The following is a 22,435-nucleotide window of genomic DNA, read 5'->3' as shown; positions in this document are numbered from 1 at the left end:
CAGGAACTATGTGGGCAAGAAGGAACTCTTGAAGTCTGTTTGCCCACATTGGTGGGGATCGTGGTTCCAGTCTCTGCAAATGGCCCAAGGCAAAAGGAGAAAGCTGATAATGCTCTTGGTCAACATTAAGGTGATTGTGCCAGCCAACTTCCTGGCAAGCATGTAGCTCACAAAGGAGGGGAGTTTTATTTCTGACTTGCAGTCTTAGAGGTTTTATTCCATGGCCAGTCTGCCCTGTCACTTTGGAGCCTGTGTTGTGAGAGATAGATCATGGATGCATAGTGGAGAAAACTGCATTCACAGCAGCCAGGAAGCAAAGAAGACAGTGAGAAACAGGATCCTAATATTCCTTTAATGGTGTGTACTCCACCATGACCTAATTATTTTCTACCAAACTCTTGTCTCCTAAAAGTTCTTCTGATCTCTCAATAGCCTCACCACCAAGTTTTTATCTCACCGGCCCTTGGGAAGCATTGAAGACCCAAATTATAACAATTTTGGAACATCAGCACTAAATTTGGTGTCTATTCTAGAGACTTTTAGGCATGTGCCAAAGAAAGAGGGATTGCTCAACTTGAGTGCTGGGTGACATTTGTCAGGGCCGTAGGGACAGTGAACTAGGAAGTTTTTCCTAGAACCCCCAGGAGTGAGGGAATACATGAATTTGGTTCTCCAAAAGAAGTGAATTGATAAAATTATTATTATTATTATTATTATTTTTGGTTTTTACGAGACAGGGTTTCTCTGTATTGTTTTGGAGGCTATCGGTCCAGCCCGGCCTCGAACTCACAGAGATCCGCCTGCCTCTGCCTCCCGAGTGCTGGGATTAAAGGCGTGCGCCACCACCGCCCGGCTGATAAAAATTATTTTTAAAAATAAAATCTTAACCTGGAGCTCAGGGTGACTTTGAATTCATAACTGTTCTGCTTCTGCCTCCTGCATTTTAATTCCTCCCTCCCTCCCTCCCTTCCTTCCTTCTCCCTCCCTCCCTCCCTCCCTCCCTCCCTCCCTCCCTCCCTCCCTCCCTCCCTCCCTCTTTCTTATTTCTCTTCTCCAGTTTGTCCTGGCCCAGTAACATGCTAGAGGGTTGTGTTAGGTAGTGTGCACTCTCCTCAGATTGATAGCTTGGTCTTAGTCTGATACCACTGATGTGGTTTCTTTCTAGAAAGATCTAAAGACAGTCTCTATTTTCAAGAGCTGATGTCTAATCAGGGGATTAGGTACAAATGGAATCACCTTTCTAAGGTGGCGGGTGTTCACTGGGACTGACATGGTAATCGGGTAAGGTGTGTGCTTTAAATTTTTTTTGAGATTTCTTTTTATGTAATGGGTGTTTCACCTTATGTCTGTTTGTGTACCACATCATGTCCTTCTTGAGGAAACCAGAAGAGGGCATTGAATCCTTTGGGACAGGAGTTACAGATAGTTGTGAACCACCCTGAGGATGCTAGGAATCAAATCCAGGTCCTCTGGAAAAGCAGCCAGGACTCTTAACCACTAAGCTGTTTTTCTAGACCCCTGTTGTTTTGAAATATGTAATTTTTATTTGTGTGTGTGCCATATTTGTACAGAAGTTGGGAGAGATCAGAAGAGAGCATCAAATTCCCTAGGACTATAGTTACAGACAGTGTGAGCCTCCCAGTGTGGGGGCTGGGAACTGAACTTGGTCTTCTGGAACAGCAGCACATATTTTTAACCGTTGAACTATCTCTCATGCCCTGGAAGCTTTAAAAAACATTATAACAACAAGTTGATTCTGTGCCACAGTGTCACAAATAAATTTGAATTGGTGGCTATGTAAATGAATGTGGTGATAACACAAGAACACACCCTTTGATATTTTAGCTAACAAAATCATTTGAAATTTTAAAATTTTAATTCAAATATAATTACATTATTTATCCCCTATTCTTTTTTCTTTCCCCCCTTTCTTTCTTTCTTGTTTGTGTTTTGAGACAAGATCTCACTCTGTAGTTTAAGCTAGCTTTGAACTTGGGACACTGCCTCAGCCTCCTGAGTGCTGGGTTTATAGACATGTATACCACTTCATTAGGCAGAACTTGAGCTGGGTAGAAATTGGGCTGGTAGAGTGCAAAGGGTGTGTGGGCATACAGAATGGATTGGGTGGGGTCTCTGGGGACAGGGGCTGTTTACTTCATTTTTGTAATCTCTGAACTCATACAGGGCCTGGCACCATGGAAGTACTCTACCAATATTTGATGAATTGAGCAGTAGCTATCCAACCCCTTAGCTCAGTCTGATAAGATAAGAAGTTTGTGAAAATTCAGTTATGTGTTCGTACAGAACTTCATTGAGCTGCCTATCACTCCACTCTGTGTTGAGGCCACTGCAGGGTTAGGGAGCTCTCCCTCAGCTGAGGTCTCCTTAGTCTGTTAGCTCCTACTCCTCTAGGTTCTGGCTGCTGGTCAGTTCCAGCTATCAGATTTTCCCTTTCTTAGACCTGAGCTAGTGAGTACTATAGGTCGGGTGATTCCTTCAGGTTTGTTGATATGGAACACTCTTAAGACAAATGGAATTTTGTTTCTGATGGAAAAAATTTTTATTTAAACTAAAAGCAACCTTATTTTACATACTAATCCCATTTCCCTCTCCCCCCTCCCACTGTTCCCATCGCACCCCATCCACTCCTCAGAGAGGGTGAGGCCTCCCATGCGGAATCATCGAAGTCTGTCACATCATTTGAGGCTGGACCAAGGTCCTCCCTCCTGTATCTAGGCCGAGCAAGGTATCCCTCTATAGGGAATGGGCTCCAAAAAGCCAGTTCATGCACTAGGAGTAAATACTGGTTCCACTGTCAGCGGCCCCATAGACTGCTCCATCTTCTTAACTGACACCAATGTTCAGGGGTCCTAGTTAGGTCTTATGCAGGTTCCCAGCTGTCAGTCTGGAGTCTGTGAGATCCCACTTGCTCAGGTCCCCAGCATGGTCTTGACCCCTTTGCTCATCACTCCTCCTCCTGTACACCTGGACTCTAGGAGCTCAGCCCAGAGCTTAGCTGTGAATTTCTGCTTCTGCTTCCATCAGTTATTGGATAAAGGTTCTATGATGACAATTAAGGTAATCATCAATCTCATTATAGGGCTAAGAGCACTAAGTTAGCCTCTCCACTATTTTTAAGATCCTTTTTTTTTTCCGAGACAGGGTTTCTATGTATTGTTTTGAAGGCTGTCCTGGAACTCACTCTGTAGACCAGGCTGGCCTCGAACTCTCAGAGATCCTCTGCCTCCTGAGAGATGGGATTAAAGGTGTGTGCTGTCAACGCCCGGCTATTGCTTAGATTATTAGTTGGGGTCATCCTTGTGGATCCCTGGAGATTTCCCTAGTGCCAGATTTCTCTTTAACCCCTTAATGGCTCCTTTACCAAGGTATCTCTTTCCTTGCTCTCCTTCTCTGTTCTTCCCCAACTCAACCTTCCTGATCCCTCATGTTCTCCTGCCCCTAATCCCCTCCTCTCTCTCCTACCTCCTTCCCCACTTCCCAATACTCCGAAATTACTCAAGAGATCTTGTACCTTTCTCCTTCTCTGGGGTCATGTATGAGACTGTTGATATTAAGAGATATTACTGATCATTGATTGTTGATTCCTGTTATTTTAGATTTGTTGTTGTTGTTGTTGTTGTTGGTGTGTGTGTTTCCCTTTTTTTTGGAGGGGTTGGTAATGTGGGATTATCTATTGCCTGTGCTTTTGTGGGTGTAGCTAACTTCCCTTGGGTTGGAGCTTTCCTTCTAGTACTTTCTATATGGCTGGATTTGTGGATAGGTATTGTTCAAATCTGGTTTTCTCTGTTTATAGTGATTGAGAGCTCTGCTAGTTATAGTGGTCTGAGCTGGCATCCATGGTCTTGTAGTGTTTGTAGAACATCTATCCAGGACCTTTGGACTTTCATAGTTTTCATGGAGAAGTCAGGTGTAATTCTAATAGGTTTGCCTTACATGTTACTTGGCCTTTTTCCTTTGCAGCTCTTAATATTCTTTCTTTATTTTTGTATGCTTGGTGTTATTATGTGGCACAGTTGCATAGATTAAGATACATGGGACTACGTTAAATATAGGTTAATTTTATTCAGGAAAAAGTCACTTGGAGTTTCAGCTCCAAGATCCACACCAGGCTGCTCTCTGTGACCCGACTGGAACCAAGAGAGTGAGCTGGGGTCCGGGACCCCAGACCTAGCCTTCCCCTGTCACATCCATACCTGTGACCACGCCTAAATGGGGGTGATCAGTGCAACAGATGCAGGCGGGGTGGATATATCACTATATTTCCTCTTTTAGTCTAAAGAAAAATATTTAGGCTTGATACAAAACTATATGCAAAAGTTAGCAAATATCAAGTGTGCTCCAGGAGAAGGAAATGTAAGAACACACTTAAAACCTATTGCAGTGTGCCCGGCGTTGGTGGCGCATGCCTTTAATCCCATCACTCGGGAGGCAGAGGCAGGAGGATCTCTGTGAGTTCGAGGCCGGGCTGGTCCGACAGCCTCCAAAACAATACAGAGAAACCCTGTCTCATAAAACAAACAAAGAAAAACCAAAAACAAAAAACAAAAAAACCTATTGCAGTGAAACAACAGGAGCAAATGGAAAGAAGCTTCATATCCAGTCCTACGGTAAAGACACAACAGAGATTACTATAGAGTTGTCCTAAGCTGGAAAGTTTAAGTCTTGTACCTAATATTTCTATCTAGGGAGCGAGAACAATAATTGCGACAGTTTAGTCTTCAACCTCATCAGAGGCCTGAGAAGGAGGATAGCAATACTAGGGTAGGCAGGAAGTGCAGGTGATCAGCTTTCAAAGATGCAGGGAAGACAGAGACAGCAGGCTATCACCTAGGCAGCCTGTGGTCCTCAGTCATGACTGGTCCTGAATCACTTGCAGTCCATTTCCTGTCGTATGGAGAAGGGGCCACGTGGCTGCCTTAGAGATGGGTCGAGTTAGGGGGAAGACCCCTGATAGGAGACAGAGACCCCCAGTATGAGGAGACAGAGACGCAGGGTCTGACAGGAGAGAGACCAAGACATGGGACCACAGAGATGCGCTGTACAAATGGCTGAAACTTCCCAAAATAATTTGGCAAGGACAAAGACTTCAAAAAATGCAACTATATGCATATATATATATACACACATATATATACATGTGATATATATATATATATATTACTAACAGAGATAGAACTGAAATGTCTTGACTAGAGGTAGAACTATAAAATGCTCTATGATAAAATACCCTAAGTTGTAACACTATGCAAAATGTATATAAATTAAGATAGTTTTATATTTGTAGGCAAAAATTGTAAACAGAAAGAAGACCCTAAACAGTCAACATATAAGAATCTAACAATTAAGTTATCAAGGATCCAGCAATTCAAATTATTTATAGATAACAGTTGCTAAAGTTAACTCACTAGAAATTATGTGAATCTACATATATCCCATCCTAGCCATACCTTTCCCATCCATACCCTGAACTTACCCAAAAGAGATACCTGAGTCTGAACATCACCTTCCATACCCATGCCTAAACGACTAAAACCAACCCTATACAGGTGAATACTGTTCCTTAAAGCCAACAGTAGGGAAAAGGGGTGTTGTTTTCTTAGGATTATTTCCTGCTGAAATGGGATGGTGATGACTCCATGGGATCCTGTAGAGAAAAAAAAATTAGAGTAACAAAAATCTCCAGAGGACTAGCTGCTGTAACATTTGTAGCTGATTTCTGCATGGCATGTGATGTTTAAAGTTCTTATCTGAAGCGCTGGCCAGGGTGTAATAAGAGGGTGCGCCATACCATCTAGCTAGTATGGAATTGTCTAGAGCAACGTAGTCCCAAGCTGGTTTTAGGGTAGTAAATGTCAGTTCAAAGGCATCAAGTTGGATCAGTTGGAATCAGTGAAGTGGTGTCCCATCCTCTTTCCGGAGAGTTCAAAGATTGCTGTTAGGAAATGTTATTGTTCTTGTGGAAAACTTAAACATTAATATCAACATAGAAATTTCAATTTTTATAAGTATGCATACTGGGAAAGGCAACAATAAGGATGAAAATAAATAGGGAAATTAGGATTTTGGAGAGAGAGAATCCAGTTTAGACAAATGGCAGTCCCTCGATTTTGTGTTCTTCTGTCATACATCAGTTGGCTTCTTGATATAAGACAGAAACTTTGAATTTTATTTTAACAACATGCTTGGATTTAGAGGAGAAAAGCCAAATCAAACTCCAAAGCCAGCAAAGAGAAATAGATTTTTTGTACAGAAATAGTTTACTAGAATTAGATAATGGTTCCATATTTCAGATTCTTCTTTGTTTGATGGTTCTTTCTGGATAGCTGACTTCTCTTCTTTAGGTACTTACATATTCAGTGTATTTTGGCTTCTTGAAGATGGGTGTTTTCTGTTTTCCTGTAAAGACAAGAACAAAACACTCCCCCTACCTTTGAGAGGTCTTCATACAACTCGTGGGAAATACCTTAGTGGATGACCTATCATTTCTCCTCATCAAGTGGTTTCTTCTGTTCAAATCGAATCTTGATCAACTTTGATGGTATCTAAAGCTTTTCTTCTCCTGTAGAAACAAAGGCCAAACCCCTATCCTAATGTAACACATATCCTGGTTTCCATACTGAGGTCAATACATCCTTGAAGTACATTGACTGATTTAGTTCAGAAGTTTTTTCTATTGTTCAGTGTCTTTCTGCAGCTGTTTTTCCTTTTTCTTTAGCATTGAGAAAGTTTAATGTTAGTAAAGCATTATGTAATCTGTGTTTGGGGGTCTTTGTTCCCCCTGCCTGTTTATAGATAATTTCCTTTAAGGTGCGATTTGATCTCAATTTAGGATTGTCCTGTAGGATTGTGTGGCAAACCAGTTATATGCTTTATGTTGTAATATTTAAAAAACTGTTTCAATTTGCTGGAGATGTATGCTGGAGCAGTGCCAGTTTTTATTTGTGCACCTACCTCTAATAGGTGTGTGGTAACAGAATCAGCCTTTTCAGAGCTCAGAGCAGTGGCCCATTGAAACCCTGAAAATGTGTCTATGGTATGGTGCACATATTTTAATTTTCCAAATTCTGCAAAGTGAAACACATCCATTTGCCAAATTTCATTTCTATGTATACCTTTGGTATTACTGCCCACTGGTAAAGGAGTTTGTTCACATAAGGAACAAGTAGGACATTTCTTTAATATTTCCTTGGCTTGTTGCCAAGTGATGGAAAAGATCCCTTTTTAAACCTTTGCTATTCACATGGTGTTTTTAATGAAATTCTGAGGCTTCCAGCACACTTCCTATTAATAAACGATCAATTTCATCATTGCCTTGTCATAGAGGATCTGGCAGACCCGTATGGGATCTGAGGTGTGTTATATATAGGATGAGGCCTATTTTTGATTGAGTCCTGACAAGGAAATCAATGCAATGGGGAAACAAGTATTTTTATTAACAGGAGAAAGCACTTACACACAAGCTGGGAAGACAGAAGCGTGGCCGGCTTCCAAGAGAGAGAGGGCTTTTTGCTTTCCCTTTTCCTTATGTCCTCACCTGTCCCTGTACCCCTGTCCACGCCCCTTTGGGGCATTGACAGTATTGTGGGCTTACCCCTACAATTCCCCTTTAGGTTTAAATAAAAGATTTAAATTTGATACAAAACTCAAACATATGCAACATATATACATAGAAGCTGATAAGCAAGTTATAATCTACTTATAACCTAAACTAAACATATCTGTCCCAATAAATCCTAAACTTATCTGAAAGAGATGCCCAAGTCTGAACACCTTCCAATCCCAACCCTAAAATAATTGAAAACTAACACTAACAGGTGTAAACTGTGCTGTATTATCAACAGTAGGGAAAGGGGGCATAGTATTCTCAAAATTACTTCTTGCTGAAATGGGATGATGACAATCTCATGGGAACCTGTGGGAAGAACGTGTTAGTGTAACAAAAGTCTTAAATAGATTAAATAGTCTCTGTTTGGCAGGAGATGCTTGATTGAAGCTCTTGACTGAAGCCCTGGCCAGATTGTAGAAGGTGCACCATATCATTTCATTGGTCCGGAGTTGTGTTGAGCGATGTAGTTCCAAACAGGTTTCAGGATGGTACTGGTCAAGTGGAGTTGATGATGTGGGGCAGTTCAGATGCATCAAGTTGAATCAGGTGGAGTCAATGAAGTGGGGCCCCATTTTCTTTCCGATGTGTTTGAAGATTGCTATCAGGAAATTCCCTGTTCTCTGGAAAACTCAAACATTAATGTTAACAGAGAAATTTCCAGCTTTTATATATATGCATAACGGCAAAGGCAACAATAAGGAAGATAGTAAACGTGAAGGAGATTAGACTTTCAGAAAAGGAACTGAGTATAAACAGATGACAGTCCCTAGTTTTGTTTTCTTCTGTCTTATATCAATGGCTCTTTGACATAATACAGAAATTCTGAATTTTATTTTAACAACATGCTTAGATTTAGAGTAGGAGAGTCAATCCAACTCCAAAGCCAGCTTCAGTTAAATGAATTGGGACTAAAGAATATTAAGAAGCAAAGAGAAATTGATATTATAAGAACAAGATAGAGAGATTTAGACATTTATACCACACTGTGGATTATTGTTTGTTTGATGGTCCTCTGGGTAGCTAGTCTCTCTTCTTCAGGTATCCATACGTCCAGTATTGTTTCACTGTTTGGAGATGAGTTTTCCTGTGAAGACAAAAACAAAACAGTTCTCTTTCCTTTTATTAGGTCTCCTTACACATAGTAGAATATGACCTTGTAGATGAGTGTTATCTTTCCTCCTCCTGAGGTTTCTTCTGTTGAGATCGAATCTTGACTAATTTTGATGGAACCCAAAGTTTTTCTTCTCCTGTGGAAACAAAAGCAAAACCCCTTCCCCAATGTAACACATATCCTTGTTTCCAAACTGAGGTCATAACATCCTTGAAATACACCAGTTGGTTTAGTTCAGAAGTTTTTTCCTTCAGCCCAGTGTCTTTCTGCAGGTGTTTGTCATTTTTCATTAGCATTAAGAAAGTTCAATATTAGTAAAGCATTATGTAATCTGTGTTTGGAGGTGCCTTTATTCCCCCTGGATGTTTATGAAGCATTTCTTTTAGGTGCGGTTAGATCTCTCAACCATTGCTTGTCCTGTAGGATTGTGATGTATACCAGTTACATGTTTTATGTTATAATATTTGAAAAACTGTTCCAATTTACTGGAGACATATGCTGGAGCATTGTCAGTTTTTATTTGTGCAGGTATACCCATAACAGCCATCACCTCTAAGAGATGTGTTATAACAGAATCAGCCTTTTCAGAGCTGAGGGCAGTAGCCCATTGGAATCCTGAGAATGTGTCTATGGTATGGTGTACATATTTCAGACTGCCAGTTTCTGGGAAGTGAAATATATCCATTTGCCAAATTTCATTTCTGAGAATACCTTTGGGATTGCTACCTGCTGGTAATAGAGTTTGATTATAGAATGAACAAGTGGGACAGTTTCTTACTATTGCCTTGGCTTGTTGCCAAGTGATAGGAAAATACTTTAAACCTTTGCTGTTGTCATGGTGCTTTTATGAAATTCTGAATCTTCGAACACACTTCCTGTTAATAAACGATCAATTTCATCATTGCCTTGTGCTAGAGGACCTGCAGACCTGTATTGGATCTGATGTGTGTTATATATATATAGGATGAGTTCTGTTTCTGATGGTTTCCTGTAATTGTAATAAAAAATGAGATTAATTCTGCATCATCAGGAACAAATTCTGCAGTCTCGATGTGTAAAACGACATTCTATGCATACTGAGAATCTGTAACTATATTGAGAGGCTCTGTAAAGTCTTTAAGTACCATGAGAATGGTGTACAACTCTGCCTTTTTCACAGAGTTGTAAGGGCTTTGAACTACTTTACTTACATTTCCTGATTTATAACCTGCCTTACCTGACTTGTTTGCATATAAGTAGAATATAAGAACTCCAGAGATAGGCGTTTTTCTTAAAATGTGTGGAAGAATCCAAATTGTTTTCTTTATGAATTTGATTCTCTCTGTTTTGGGATAATTTTTATTGATCATTCCCAAAAAGTCCCTGCAAGCTCTTTGCCAGTATTCATTATCCTTCCATTTAGTTTATGAAGCCTTAACTTATCTTTTAATATCAAATCAGATATTTTCTATATATATCTTCTGTTTATGTGGCAGAAATACCCATCCTAGTATTATGTTTTTCCTCTGTATTAATGTTCAAGAGGGGTATTCTCCAGATGGCAAAATAACCAGAATATTTAAGACCTTATCTCTTTTTAGGGCCATTTTCAGGTGTTTTACATCATGCCCTTCTACTCCAATAATTGTCTGTAGTTGAGAAATTTCTCCTAGTAGTTTCTGAAGATTATTAAGAGTCTGGTAATGATTTCTTCTGATCTATATCTTTTGCAGTCTAATTTTCTGTAAGTCTATTTTATAGCCTAAATAATTAATGGAATCTCCTCTTTTGTATTATCTTGTTGATAGCTCTCAGATCAGTAACCATCCTCCATTTCCCAGACTTCTTTTTAATTACAAATTCAGGGGAGTTTCATGGACTAGTTGATTCTTCAATATGTCCAGCATTTAGCTGTTTCTGAACTAGCTTTTCTAAAGCCTCTAACTTCTCAGAGGTCATAGGCCATTTCCCTACACAGACAGGTTCATCTGTTAGCCATTTTAAAGGTAGTACTTTTGGTTCATTTATAAGTGTGTCACTAGCATCCTGTAACTGTACAGCCTGTATGTTCTGTGATTGTTTACTGTAGTGTTTTACAATATTCTTTTTGCCACTAAAAGCTTGCTTATGATTCATATCTGACACAGGAGGAATATTAATCTGGGTATTCCATTGCTGTAATAAATCACAACCCCAGATATTTATAGCAATATCTGTGACATATAGCCTCAATCTTCCTCTTTGTCCTTCTGGTTTAATACACTCTACCCATCTAGTACTTTGTCTTACTTGGGATAGGGTCCACATCCCTGACAATTGGACATTTACAACTTGTAAAGGCCATTTTTTTAGGCCAAGATTCCCGAGTTAAAATAGAAATATCTTCTCCTGTGTCAAGCAAGCCTTCCAGAATAATGTTATTTATCTGTACTTTTGTCATTGGCCTCTTGTCATTGATAGAAGTCTCTCAAAATACACATTTTTCATTTCCTCTAGTATAAACTGGTTCATCCTCAATAACCAATCTGTCATCCATTAGTCTTTACAATAGGCAGTGGATCTTCTAATTGTCCTGAGAGAAATCTACAGTGCCTGGGAATGACTGGACCACTTTTGAAGTGAGGGCCTTCAAGAGGTCCCTTGAGGAGATTGTAAAGGGTTACCTTGTTTGTCTGTGGTCGACCTACATTCATTGGTCCAGTGTCAGCCTTTGCCACATCGCCTGCATAATCCAGAAGGCTGAGGCCTTCTGTTTGAATCATTCCTAGGAGAATCATTATTTCTAGAGATGCTTTGCCTATAGTTCCTACTCAGATGTCCTATTCTACCACAGTTAAAACATCTGGATATTACCTCTCCAACGGTTAGGCCATTTGTCATTTTGATGCCTCTTTAGGCCTTTAGAAATGGCCTCTTCTACCCAGGTTCCTGTCTCTGGACCATCATACTGTATTAGCTGTATAAAAGACCCATTTGTCCAATGGCGCTGATCTGATCTTTAATGGCCACAGGACCTGTTTGCATTGTGTATTTGCCTTCTCATAAGCTAAAATTCTATAAGGAGTCGCCTAGTATTTGAATCAGCTACCTGTAAGTCTACTGCTCTGGGTAATCTTTGTAAGAATTCAGGGAACGTTTCCCTAGAATCCTGTACCACTTTTGAATATGGTTCAAATTTTTTCTCCTGGTTCAAGAACCTTATTCAAAGCATTCAGAGCTACTGTGTGACATAAGGATAGTGTATGTTCATCAAACTCTGCTTGGGCCTGTGGATCAGCTGAATCACCTTCACCAAGAATCTTATCTTAGGAAGCTTCAAAGCTGTACTTCAAGCCTTGAAGTTCGAGGGCCTTGGCTTCTTATCTCCACAAAGCCTTCCATTGTACTTGGAAAGACTGGTCCAACACCACTGATATTAAAGTACCCCAATCTGTGTGAGTGATTCTGTTCATCCTTGCCCAAGAATTCAGCAATTCCTTTACATACAGGCTGTGGACCCTATAAGCCACAATATCTTGCTTTATTCCTTTCAGGTCTTTCATCTGTATAGGTTCCCACTGATAAATGATGGTCCCATCTTGATGCCTTCGTGATGCTGGCCTTAAGATCTCCTAGGCGTCTTGTAACTATACCTCTTTCATTGCCTGGTGGCCTAGTGGCTAGTGCCTCAGAGTCTGATGTTTCAAATGGTGAATCCTCTAAAGATTGCAATGTTGTGACCATATCATCTTTGAGTGCTTGGATTTCCTGAATCAAAAATTGTTCCAGTGGCTTGATAGAATCTGTATGTTCCTTGGACTCATCAGTCAATCATGATTCCAAGCATTTCATATTGTCGTCATTAGAGGCTTGAAAGGCATGTAAGTTGCCTTCTAGAAATTTCATCCTGTCTGCTAAATACCATTGTCTTCAGACACAGAGTGAGTTGTCCAGGCTAATTCGGTAACTTCCTCGTGGCTTGACTCTATTTTGGCCTTAAATGCAATGGATATTGAATCAGATGTGTTTTTAAGGTTGTTCTGATTAAGTTCCAAATTATCCGCTCTGGAGGCTAAGTTCTCTTTTTCCTGAAGATCCTGAATCTTTTACTTTAATTTTTGAATTATTTGTACAATTTGTTTATCCATCTGTTTTTCTCACTCTCTTCCATGTGATTATATATGTTAGAACGCTAACCGTGAGCATTAGACACAAATACATTTAAAATATATCATACTTGTCTCTAATACTTAACATTGGCTGCCGTGACCGCCTCGACCAGCAAGGAAGACGTGACTCGGGAACTCTTCTCCAAGCAGTTTATTCAGGAACCTTGAACAATCTTCTGACCCCGGGGAAAGCCAGCCCACAGCTTATATGGCCTAGGCATAGCCAACCTAGCACGCCACTTGGCGATAGCAGATAGGTCCACACATACGGAAGCAAGCTGTGGACCCAAGCCTTGGCCAAATATGGAGTTGTTTACTCAGAGAGCGCTCACCGTTGGGAGGGTGGTAGGCGGAAGCCGGCGCCATCTTTAAGGTGCGGCACGACACAGCTCTCCACAGTTCCCCCTTCTTTAATTAAAGACAGAATGGGTGAAGATAGAGGCCCAATCCCTGGTGTGCAGACCTGGGATAATGTGCTGGTGACATCCACAGACTCTATGCCTACGGTGGCCCAGACCCATCCCATACCTATTTTCCCAGGGGAAGGATCTCGGGTACAACCTTCATGCAATCGGCTTGTCTTCCGAGGGTAGCTTAACTGCTTACAAGCAAACCCTCGTGCAGCGCTTAGCCTTGCACCCCGGTCGGAGAGGAATTTCAGTTCTTAATAACGGTCAACCAGGCCTGGGGGGACTGTCCTGCCTCTATGGCCATAAAGGCTTGGGTGATCATGGCTGCATCACGCTTTTGTGTGACTCTAATCTTGCAAATACACCATAGGCAAACCAGGGAGACCAGTACCAAAAGGCCTGTAAGCACCCCCAGGCCCGCCCATTCCTTTAGATGGTCCATGGCGGAATTTAAACAGGAAGACAGGCCACTAGCAAGGGACAGGTCTACTTGAATGGAGTTCACATGCACAATAGCCATCCGGAGTTCTCTCATGGTATCTTCAAACTCAGATGTCCAATTCTGTAATAAAAACTGAGACAACCTTTTAGACAGGTTCACCGCGTGAGTGAAATTTTGATATTGTACTGATGTAACACATAGTCCAGCCATTCTCCATTCACATCCCAGTTGGGCTAACTGTCACAGAGTATCAATCTGTTCCTGCATTAAATCTATGCACTGATTTGACCTCCTTTGACCTGCGAATTAAGCGAAGCTTGGAGGTCTAATGCATTAGCAACATTGGCAGAGAGATTATTTAGAACATTTGCAGTCTGCACCGTGCCTGACAAGGCCACCGCGGAAACAGTGGCACTCACAGCAGCAACGGTGATGGTTGTCACTATGGCTGCTGTTATGCCAAAATCTCACATCTCTCTAAACTATGTCAAACTGCTGGGAGCTTCCACGGGCACAGGCACATAACGAGGCAAGTGGTAACCATCGTCAGAGGGAAGGCCATAGCATTCCAGCACAGAACATAAAAGCATGTGGTCTGATTACAATGGAGTTCACTGGCATTTGTGCTACCATTGCTCACCAGCCATACAAATGGCGGCCAAACGCACACAGGGGTGGGTAAAAAGGTGGTATTATTAATGCTCTTCCACTGAAAGGGGGAACTTGAGGTTACATCTCCTCCACTCTTTTAGGAGTGGGTAGAGATTCCTAGTGTCCCCCAACCATTGCCAAAGGAGATAAATCCATACAATTCCCGTTGATTCCACCTAACAGCCATATATTAAAGGCATCTAACTTATACCAATGTGGGGAAGACTCATTAACAGGTGCCTGAGAACTGTTTACACTTATATCAGGGGAGAAGGAGAAATAATTCTCCTTTGCCCAAATGATCTCCCTACTCTGGCAGCCTGACCATGGAAGGCTTCCCTGGCACTGAGGGCCCTCTACGCAAAAGGGTGCCCACATGGGTTGGAATGGTGGGTAACCAGATCCTTCTTTGGCAGGCCACCACCCCTGAATCCAGGATACATTCCTTCCCTGTGACACATCCCAGCCTGCGCCCCCCTCCCCCATGGCTTGGTACTTGAGGAGAATGCACCCTGAGCTTGTATTACTTAATAGAGAGAAACATAGGCTGCCCTGCAAATCAAAATGGCGCGCATCCTCAATGGGGCTGATCTGCTCATCTCGGGGTAAAAAGGGGAGATCTAAGCTGCGATTGGTAACAAATAGGCATGATAAAACCCTCGCATTATGCATCACCGGCATGGGCTTAGGGAATACCGACAGACTACCCCATCTTTGTGCTGCCATTTCCGGCTGGCTCATCATGAGAAGGAGTAGGAGGGTCATCATGCTGGCGCTTGAGATGTCCTCCATGTTGAATCCTTCTGACCCACACTGGATCTTGCTGGTCCTGTGGAAAAACACAAACAGAACCTCGTGCCCATGTCAGCACGGGATCAGGCCCGCGCCAGAGGCCTGTCAGAATATCCTTCCACTTCACCATCCCTTTGACTGGGCCATGTGGATCCTGATGTCTATCAGCCGCAGAGTGTCCCTGGGCATCCAAATTTTAAAAATTGATAGTGAATAAGGCAAGAGAAAGCCTTTCCTTAGGGGTGCGGCCTTGGCTTACTCCCCCTTTTTGTTTTTCTAGACATTCTTTCAAGGTGCGATGGGCACGCTCCACAATACCCTGACCCTGAGGGTTATAGGGCAATCCATGGAGTAACTGTACTTCCATTTGCTGGCAGAAGGAGGCAAAGGTTTGTGCCGTGTAGGCTGGTCCATTGTCAGTTTGTAGCTGGCTGGGTTTGCCCCAGGCAGCCCAGGCTTCAAGGCAATGTGTTATAACATTGCACACCTTTTCACCTGTCAAGAGTGTCGCATGCATGATACCTGAGCAGGTATCCACAGACACATGTACATATTTGAGATTTCCAAATTCAGAGATGTGAGTGACGTCCATCTGCCAAATTTTGAGGGGGAGTAACCCCCGTGGATTAATTCCATAATTGGGCGGGTGATGATGAATTACACATTGAGAGCAGTCCAGGACCACTTGCTGAGCATCAGCTCGGGAAAGGTGGAACTTTTGTTGTAGGGTCTTAGTATTCACATGAAAATTCCTATGAAAGTCTCTTGCCTTATCTAGGGTGGAGCCAAGGAAAATGAGTTCCACTCTAGTCCATTGATCAATCCAATCATTGCCCTCGCTAAGAGGACCTGGAAGGCCTGTGCGTTCCCTCACATGCTATATAAAAGCAATTTTTCTACACCAAATTAAATTTTGAAGCTGCTGAAACAACAAACAAACTGGACTACTGGCCTTTATAGGGCCAGCAGCCTCTAACATTTTCACAGCATTAACAACATAGGCAGAATCAGATATTAAGTTAAAGGCAAATAACAGTCCTCGAAGACTTTTATCACGATCTTTAACTCCACTAGTTGAGGGGAGCCGGGGTGGAACTGATGCAGTATAGGTTGTTGCGCCTCCACCATATAAGCTCCACAACCCGTTTTGGAGCCATCTGTGAACACATTGGGGGCACCCGGGATTGAAGTTATCTTTGGGAAAATCACAGGGTGTTCCTTGAAAAATCCTAACAATGGATGTTTAGGGTAATGATTATCTATATCTCCATTAAATCTGCATTACAGGATGGCCCAATCATCAATTGTGGTGCAAAGAACATGGACTTGATGACTGGAATAAGGCACCACAATCATTTTAGGGGCACTGTTGGATACCATTTAAGGCTAATTTTGCCACCTCAGTGGGATAATACTCAATGGATTTTGCAGGAGATATTTTGGGGGTATATCCACAATAATGGCCCCTCTTGCCAGAGCAAACCTGTAGGTTGATAATAAGTAGGAAGGATGCACATAATGATGGGTTGTCCCTCTCTACATCTCTGTAAAAAGGCACCTTGTAGCCTTTCTTCCACCCTCTGTAGGGCAAGCTTTGCCTCAGGGGTCAGCTGCCTAGGGGAATCTGAAGCCGGATCTCCATTCAATACATCATTCAGAGGTTTTAACTCATAATTCAGTAGCCTTAAAAAACATCTAATCCAGTTTATATCTCCTAATAATTTTTGAAAATTGTTTAGGGTCTTTAAATTATCCTTTCTCAATTCTACCTTTTGTGGAACTACACAACTCTCATTAATTTTAGGACCTAAGTAATGTATAATTGTTTCCTTTTGAACCTTTTCAGGGGCAATAAATAGCCCTTTTCCTTCTAGTAATTTCACTAGTTTTACATAGGCCTTCTTCAGTGGCTCTTCTGCTTTTGCAGCCAATAATATATCATCCATATAATGGAAACGTCTTAGGGTAGGGAATTCTTTTCTCAGCGGCTTAATGGCCTGCCCAACATAAAGTTGGCACATGGTGGGGCTATTGGCCATTCCTTGTGGCAACACCACCCATTCGAATCTCTGATCAGGTTCTTCGTGATTATGAGATGGAAGAGTAAAGGCGAATCTTTCACTATCCCCTCCAAAAAGAGGAATAGAGAAAAAACAATCTTTTATGTCAATCACAATAATATGCCAGGACGCCGGCAAAGCAGAGAGCAATGGTAGCCCTCGTTGTACTGGGCCCATAGGCTGCATCTGATTATTGATGGCTCTTAGATCATGTAGCAGGCGCCATTTTCCTGACCTTTTTCTAATAACAAAAATGGGGGTGTTCCACGGAGACAAAGATGGTTTAATATGTCCTAATGCTAGCTGTTCAGCCACCAGGGCCTTCACCGCACTCAGTTTTTCAGAGGACAGCGGCCACTGAGGAACCCATACAGGCTCCTCTGTCTTCCAAGTAATGGGAATTCCTTCCTCAGTGGCCCCTAGGAAAAACCCAGCCCCTGCCTGGAATCTCTCTGCTGCATTTGGATCGGCTCCCTTCTTCCTTGTAGGTACCTCCCTATTCCGTAATTTGGATGATACCCCATGGTTTTCATCATTTTTTGGGAAGCAGGTGAATATTCATTGCTCAGCCTAAAGCCCATGTCTTTAAGATCTCTTCCCCATAAGGAAACCGGAAGTTCCAGGACGTAAGGCTGAATAGTGCCAGAATGACCTTCCTCATCCTTCCATTGTAATTGTCTAGCACTCCTATCCGGTGCCTGTGCATAACCTAGCCCTTGTAGGGTTTGAGAAGAGCCTGTATGGGCCAGCCTGTAGGCCAGTCTTTTTTAGCAGTTATACTTCTGTCTTTCCCTGTATCTAGTAAGCCTAGATCCTATTTGCCATCTATGTCAAGTTCTAGGACTGGTCTCTGGTTTAAGTCCAGAGACAGAAAACCTAGGTCTGTCCCCGTGGATCCAAAACAATCTTCCCCCTTTTCTTAGGCTGTGCAGCGAATTGCTCATGGAGACTGGGCAAAAGCAAAAGCTGGGCGATCTGGTCCCCAGGGGAGATAACTGTCACTCCCCTGGGTGATTCTACCATGATCTTTATTGTGCCGGCATAGTCTGGGTTAATTATCCCTGGATGCACTCTGAGGCCTCTCAAGGTAGTGGAGGATCTTCCCAAGAGAAGCCCCACTGTGCCTGGCTCCAGGGGTCCCTGAAAATCTGCCTCCACTAACTGGACCCCCATTTGGGGAGTCAATAGGAGTCGGGCGGTGGAATGGAGGTCCAATCCCGCTGAGCCTGTAGTGGCTCTCCTTGGTTCTTGGGGTGTCGGAGAGTTGGCCAAGTCCCCCGTTCCCATCCTCCTTCCTGATTCTCCATTGCCCCATATATTTGTGGGCCCTGAGGGCGGGGGCCCCACGGGACATTTTTTTGCCGGGCATTGTCGACCTCTGCCTCAAGTGGCCGGCCATTGATATCCTTTACCGACCGGCACTCATTTTCCCAATGTTTTCCCTTCCTGCATTTGGGACATAGACCAGGCTGCCGACGGTCAAAGCCGCCTACTAAGTCTCCCTCACTCTTTCTGGACATTCCTTTTTCATATGTCCTATTTTGCCGCATCTAAAGCAGGCACCCGGGTTCCCTTTCGTGCCCCGGGTTAACTGGACTACTGCGGCTGCAAGGCCAGCATTGGTTAGCGGCCTGCCAAGTTCCCTGCAGATTTTTGTCCATGTCTCCATCCCTCTATTTTATAAGGGGTGATAGCAGTCCTGCATTCCTTAGTGCATTGCTCGTATACCAGCTGCTTTATCAAGGGCATGGCTGCCTCGGCATTTCCAAGCACTCTCAGCAGCCTCAATCATGCGGGTAACAAAATCAGCAAATGGCTCCATGGGCTCCTGTATTACCTTTGTGAGGTTACCTGTCCCCCCCCCCCCTTTGTTGGGTGTGGATTTCCAGGCTCTAATGGCAATCTGATTAACCTGATCAAACTGAATGGAGTAGCCTGTCTGCTGAACTGTGTAGGGACCCTGGCCGAGGAGCATTTCCTTATTCCAGCCAGCTCTTTCGGGGCCACCCATAGTCTGGTTAATTGCCGCCTGTTCTTCTGCAAACTCACTGAAAAATGCCTTCCACTCTAAGTACTGCCCTGGGCTGAGACAGGCGTGGGCTAGATTCATCCAATCAGTAGGCGTTATGCAGAGACGGGTGAGGGTTTCCATGAGGGAGACAGTAAAGGGTGCAGAGACCCCATATGTTCTCACCGACTCCACCAGGGCCTTGACTGTTTTAAAGTCTAAGGGCTCATAATACCTCTGCCCCTGTGGGTCAGTGAACACTGGAAATGCCACTGGCAAGTCAGCCTGGACCTGTCGCCAAACCTAGGGGCAACGGGAGGCTCCAGTGCCCGTACCGCCTGAGTGATTATAGGGCGGGGGAGGGGGAGCAGAAGGCAAGCCAATGCCCCTGGACGGCCCTCCTTTGTCTGTTCTCTTCTCCTTTAGCCTTAGTCCTTTTAGCGCTGATGTCACCTGTCGCTGTTCCTGCTCATCCCCTGTCTTTGACCCTTCCTCGGCATCAGAGGTATCCGTCCCGTCCAGGCCTTTAAGGTCAGGGTAAACCCCTTTTCCCTTTGTGCTCTCCCTTTCAGTGCTTGTATGTCCAGACCTCTCTTCCTGTAACATTTCTAGGGCTGCTTGTCCATTCTCCACTGCCTCACTGCACTTTTGATCCTCAAGACAGCTCTTTACCAGTCTCCAAACTGGCCTCACCCCAGCCTTGAGTGTCCCCTGATCTGCGGCAAAATCAAGGTCCTTGCCTAGCTTTTCCCATGAAGGGATAGTAAGGCTTCTGGAGATCGCGAACCAGGGTGCAATGGTATCACACTCCTCTAAGAAACGTTTTAGAGTACCTTTTTTAATCTTTAAATTTTTTGAACAAAGCAGTTCACTTAGAGCCAGAAAAATTGGGGTGAGAAGTAGAGTTTCCCATCTTTAAATCTTTGAAAACCCAGTTGTCCTGTCCAATGGGAACTTTCAACGCACTCTCCACAGCAGCAGGCAAAAAGGAAAGACCCAGATAGCCAGGAGCAGAAAAGGATCCATAAACGACCTCCACTCCTTTTACTTTCGATTTGGCGCTCTTGCAGGCCGAAGACGCTCCATCTTTATCCACAGAGGGAGCAACAAAACCCTGCTTTTGTCGCGGTCCTTACCCCACTTTTGTCGTGGTTATTTTCCCAGTCTTGACGCGGATACCCCGCTTACCTGGGGACTTACCAGTGCACTGCCCTGACCACAAGAAGTTCTGAGACCTCAGCTGTTCCCCATACGGGCCACCAGTTGTCATGACTGCCTCGACCAGCAAGGAAGATGTGACTTGGGAACTCTTCTCCAAGCAGTTTTATTCGGGAACCTTGAACAGTCTTCTGACCCCGGGGAAAGCCAGCCCATAGCTTATATGGCCTAGGCATAGCCAACCCCAGCACACCACCTGGCGATAGCAGATAGGTCCACATACACGGAAGCAAGCCTGGATCCAAGCCTTGGCCAAATATGGAATTGTTTACTCAGAGAGTGCTCACCGTCGGGAGGGTGGTAGGCGGAAGCACGTCACAGCTCTCCACAGTTGGCCATGAGATTTCTAACGTTCTGCAGTGTTAAATCATCTGCCATGATATAATTAGATATTCTTACCACCTATTACAAAGTACTGAATTGTAAAAATCACCTCTGATTTGTGTTGATGAGAGGAATCTTACCTGTAGTTCCCCGGCTTGGCCAACAGATGGCGGAGGTGTAAACACTGCTTCTGGAAACACGGCTTCCCTGCAGAAGATTGATTTTTCACCAAAAAGAACCTGAAAATTTTAACAACAGCTTGTATATAAATTAGCAAACAGATTTGGGGAGGGAAAGGCCTGGGGACATGCGGCTATAAGTAGCCGTGAAATCCTATGGACAGAAGGGGTAAAATCAGGCTGCATGGCCTGGTTGATCTGTGCAACTCTGGGAGGCCAGGCGATCAGGCGGGCAGCAAGCTCGCTAGGTGATTGGGAAGCTGGGGGGGGGGGGGGCAGAGCTGGGCTGGGGCAGGCGGGCAGGTGAGCGGGTCTCGGGGTGTGCTGGAATCGCTGCACCCAGTCTTGTGGGGACAAGAGTGGTGCGGGGCACAGCTCAGGGAAGTGCAGCCGCTGATGGGAGCAAGTGGCAGCAGCTGCTAATGCATGCTTGGTGGCCACTGAACCAGTGGTGGGGGAAGCGGGCAGGCACGGGGGGGCCTGGCAGGCTGTGAGTGACCGGGAATGTGCAAATCCGTGCTCTGTTGCGGGTGAGGCCAGGCGCAGCGCGGAGCCCAGAGAGACAGCACCAGCGGTGGAGCTGCTAAGACCCTGAGCTCAGCCTGTGGCAGCTGCGACAGCGACCTGTGGGTGAGCACGTGCACCGGGCATGCGCGCTTGATTGTAGGCTGGGGAGAGGCTGCTCAGTACAGCTTTTGGAAGAATGCTGTGGGCAGAACTATGGTGCAGTGCAAATAGGGATCGGCTTACCTGTGAATTCCCGTCCTGCCTGCCACAGGAGGTGGCCTGCCACAGGCAGACGTTCTTTGGCACGGCCATTGGTGCAGCATGCCAGACAGGCAGCAGCGGGGTCGCCCAGGGGCTCGTCTCCCCAAGCTCAAGTTTTGGGGGCTGGGTAAAAATTTCTGACATCAGCTGATGAGGAAATCAATGCAATGGGGAAACAAGTATTTTTATTAACAGGAGAAAGCACTTACACACAAGCTGGGAAGATGAGAAGCGTGGCCAGCGAGAGAGAGGGAGAGAGAGAGAGACAGGGAAGGAGGGAGGGAGGGAGGGAGGGAGGGAAGGACAGAGGGAGGGAGAGAGGGCTTTTTGCTTTTCCTTTTCTTTACACCCTCAGCTGTCCCGTACCCCTGTCCATGCCCCTTTGGACAGTATTGTGTGCTCACCCCTACAGTTTCCTGTAATTGTATAAACAATGAAGTTAATTCTGTATCATCAGGAATAAATTCAGCCATCTCAATGTGTAAGACGATGCTCTCTGCATATTGAGAGTCAGGAATTATATTGACTATATTCTGTAAAATCCATTAGTACCATGAGAACGGCGGACAATTCTGCCTGTTTTACAGAGTTGTAAGGGCTTTGAACTACTTTACTTATATTTCCTGATTTATATCCTGCCTTACCTGATTTGTTTGCATGTGTCTGTAATGTGTATTCTTCCTGCCAGCCTCCTGGGTCCCGCTGCTGTCTCAGCCCC

General features: G+C 44.0%; 1 protein-coding gene across 7 annotated transcripts; it reads right to left on the bottom strand.

Moving 5' to 3' along the window:
- Positions 1-13,006: 13,006 nt before the first annotated feature.
- Positions 13,007-21,964, bottom strand: LOC106022628. 7 transcript variants are annotated; one of them, XM_040734331.1, is made up of 4 exons: positions 21,700-21,964; positions 20,911-21,009; positions 20,429-20,817; positions 13,007-15,197 (listed from the first exon to the last, which is right to left on the bottom strand). In XM_040734331.1, the coding sequence occupies exons 3-4, from the start codon at positions 20,665-20,667 to the stop codon at positions 14,486-14,488; spliced, it is 951 nt and encodes a 316-aa protein (XP_040590265.1). In that variant the 5' UTR covers positions 20,668-20,817; positions 20,911-21,009; positions 21,700-21,964; the 3' UTR covers positions 13,007-14,485. The 7 variants fall into 7 exon arrangements, 4 of the variants coding, with proteins under 4 accessions (XP_040590265.1, XP_040590266.1, XP_040590267.1 ...); XM_040734332.1 differs by having other exon boundaries at positions 20,911-20,977; XM_040734333.1 differs by lacking the exon at positions 21,700-21,964 and adding an exon at positions 21,449-21,619 and having other exon boundaries at positions 20,911-20,977.
- Between the last annotated feature and the right edge of the window lie 471 nt (positions 21,965-22,435).

The sequence above is a fragment of the Mesocricetus auratus genome, unplaced genomic scaffold (assembly GCF_017639785.1).
Source record: "Mesocricetus auratus isolate SY011 unplaced genomic scaffold, BCM_Maur_2.0 Super-Scaffold_100038, whole genome shotgun sequence".
NCBI classification, from domain to species: domain Eukaryota; kingdom Metazoa; phylum Chordata; class Mammalia; order Rodentia; family Cricetidae; genus Mesocricetus; species Mesocricetus auratus.
Note: the sequence above shows the minus strand (reverse complement) of the source record. Positions and strands in the feature narration are given on the sequence as shown.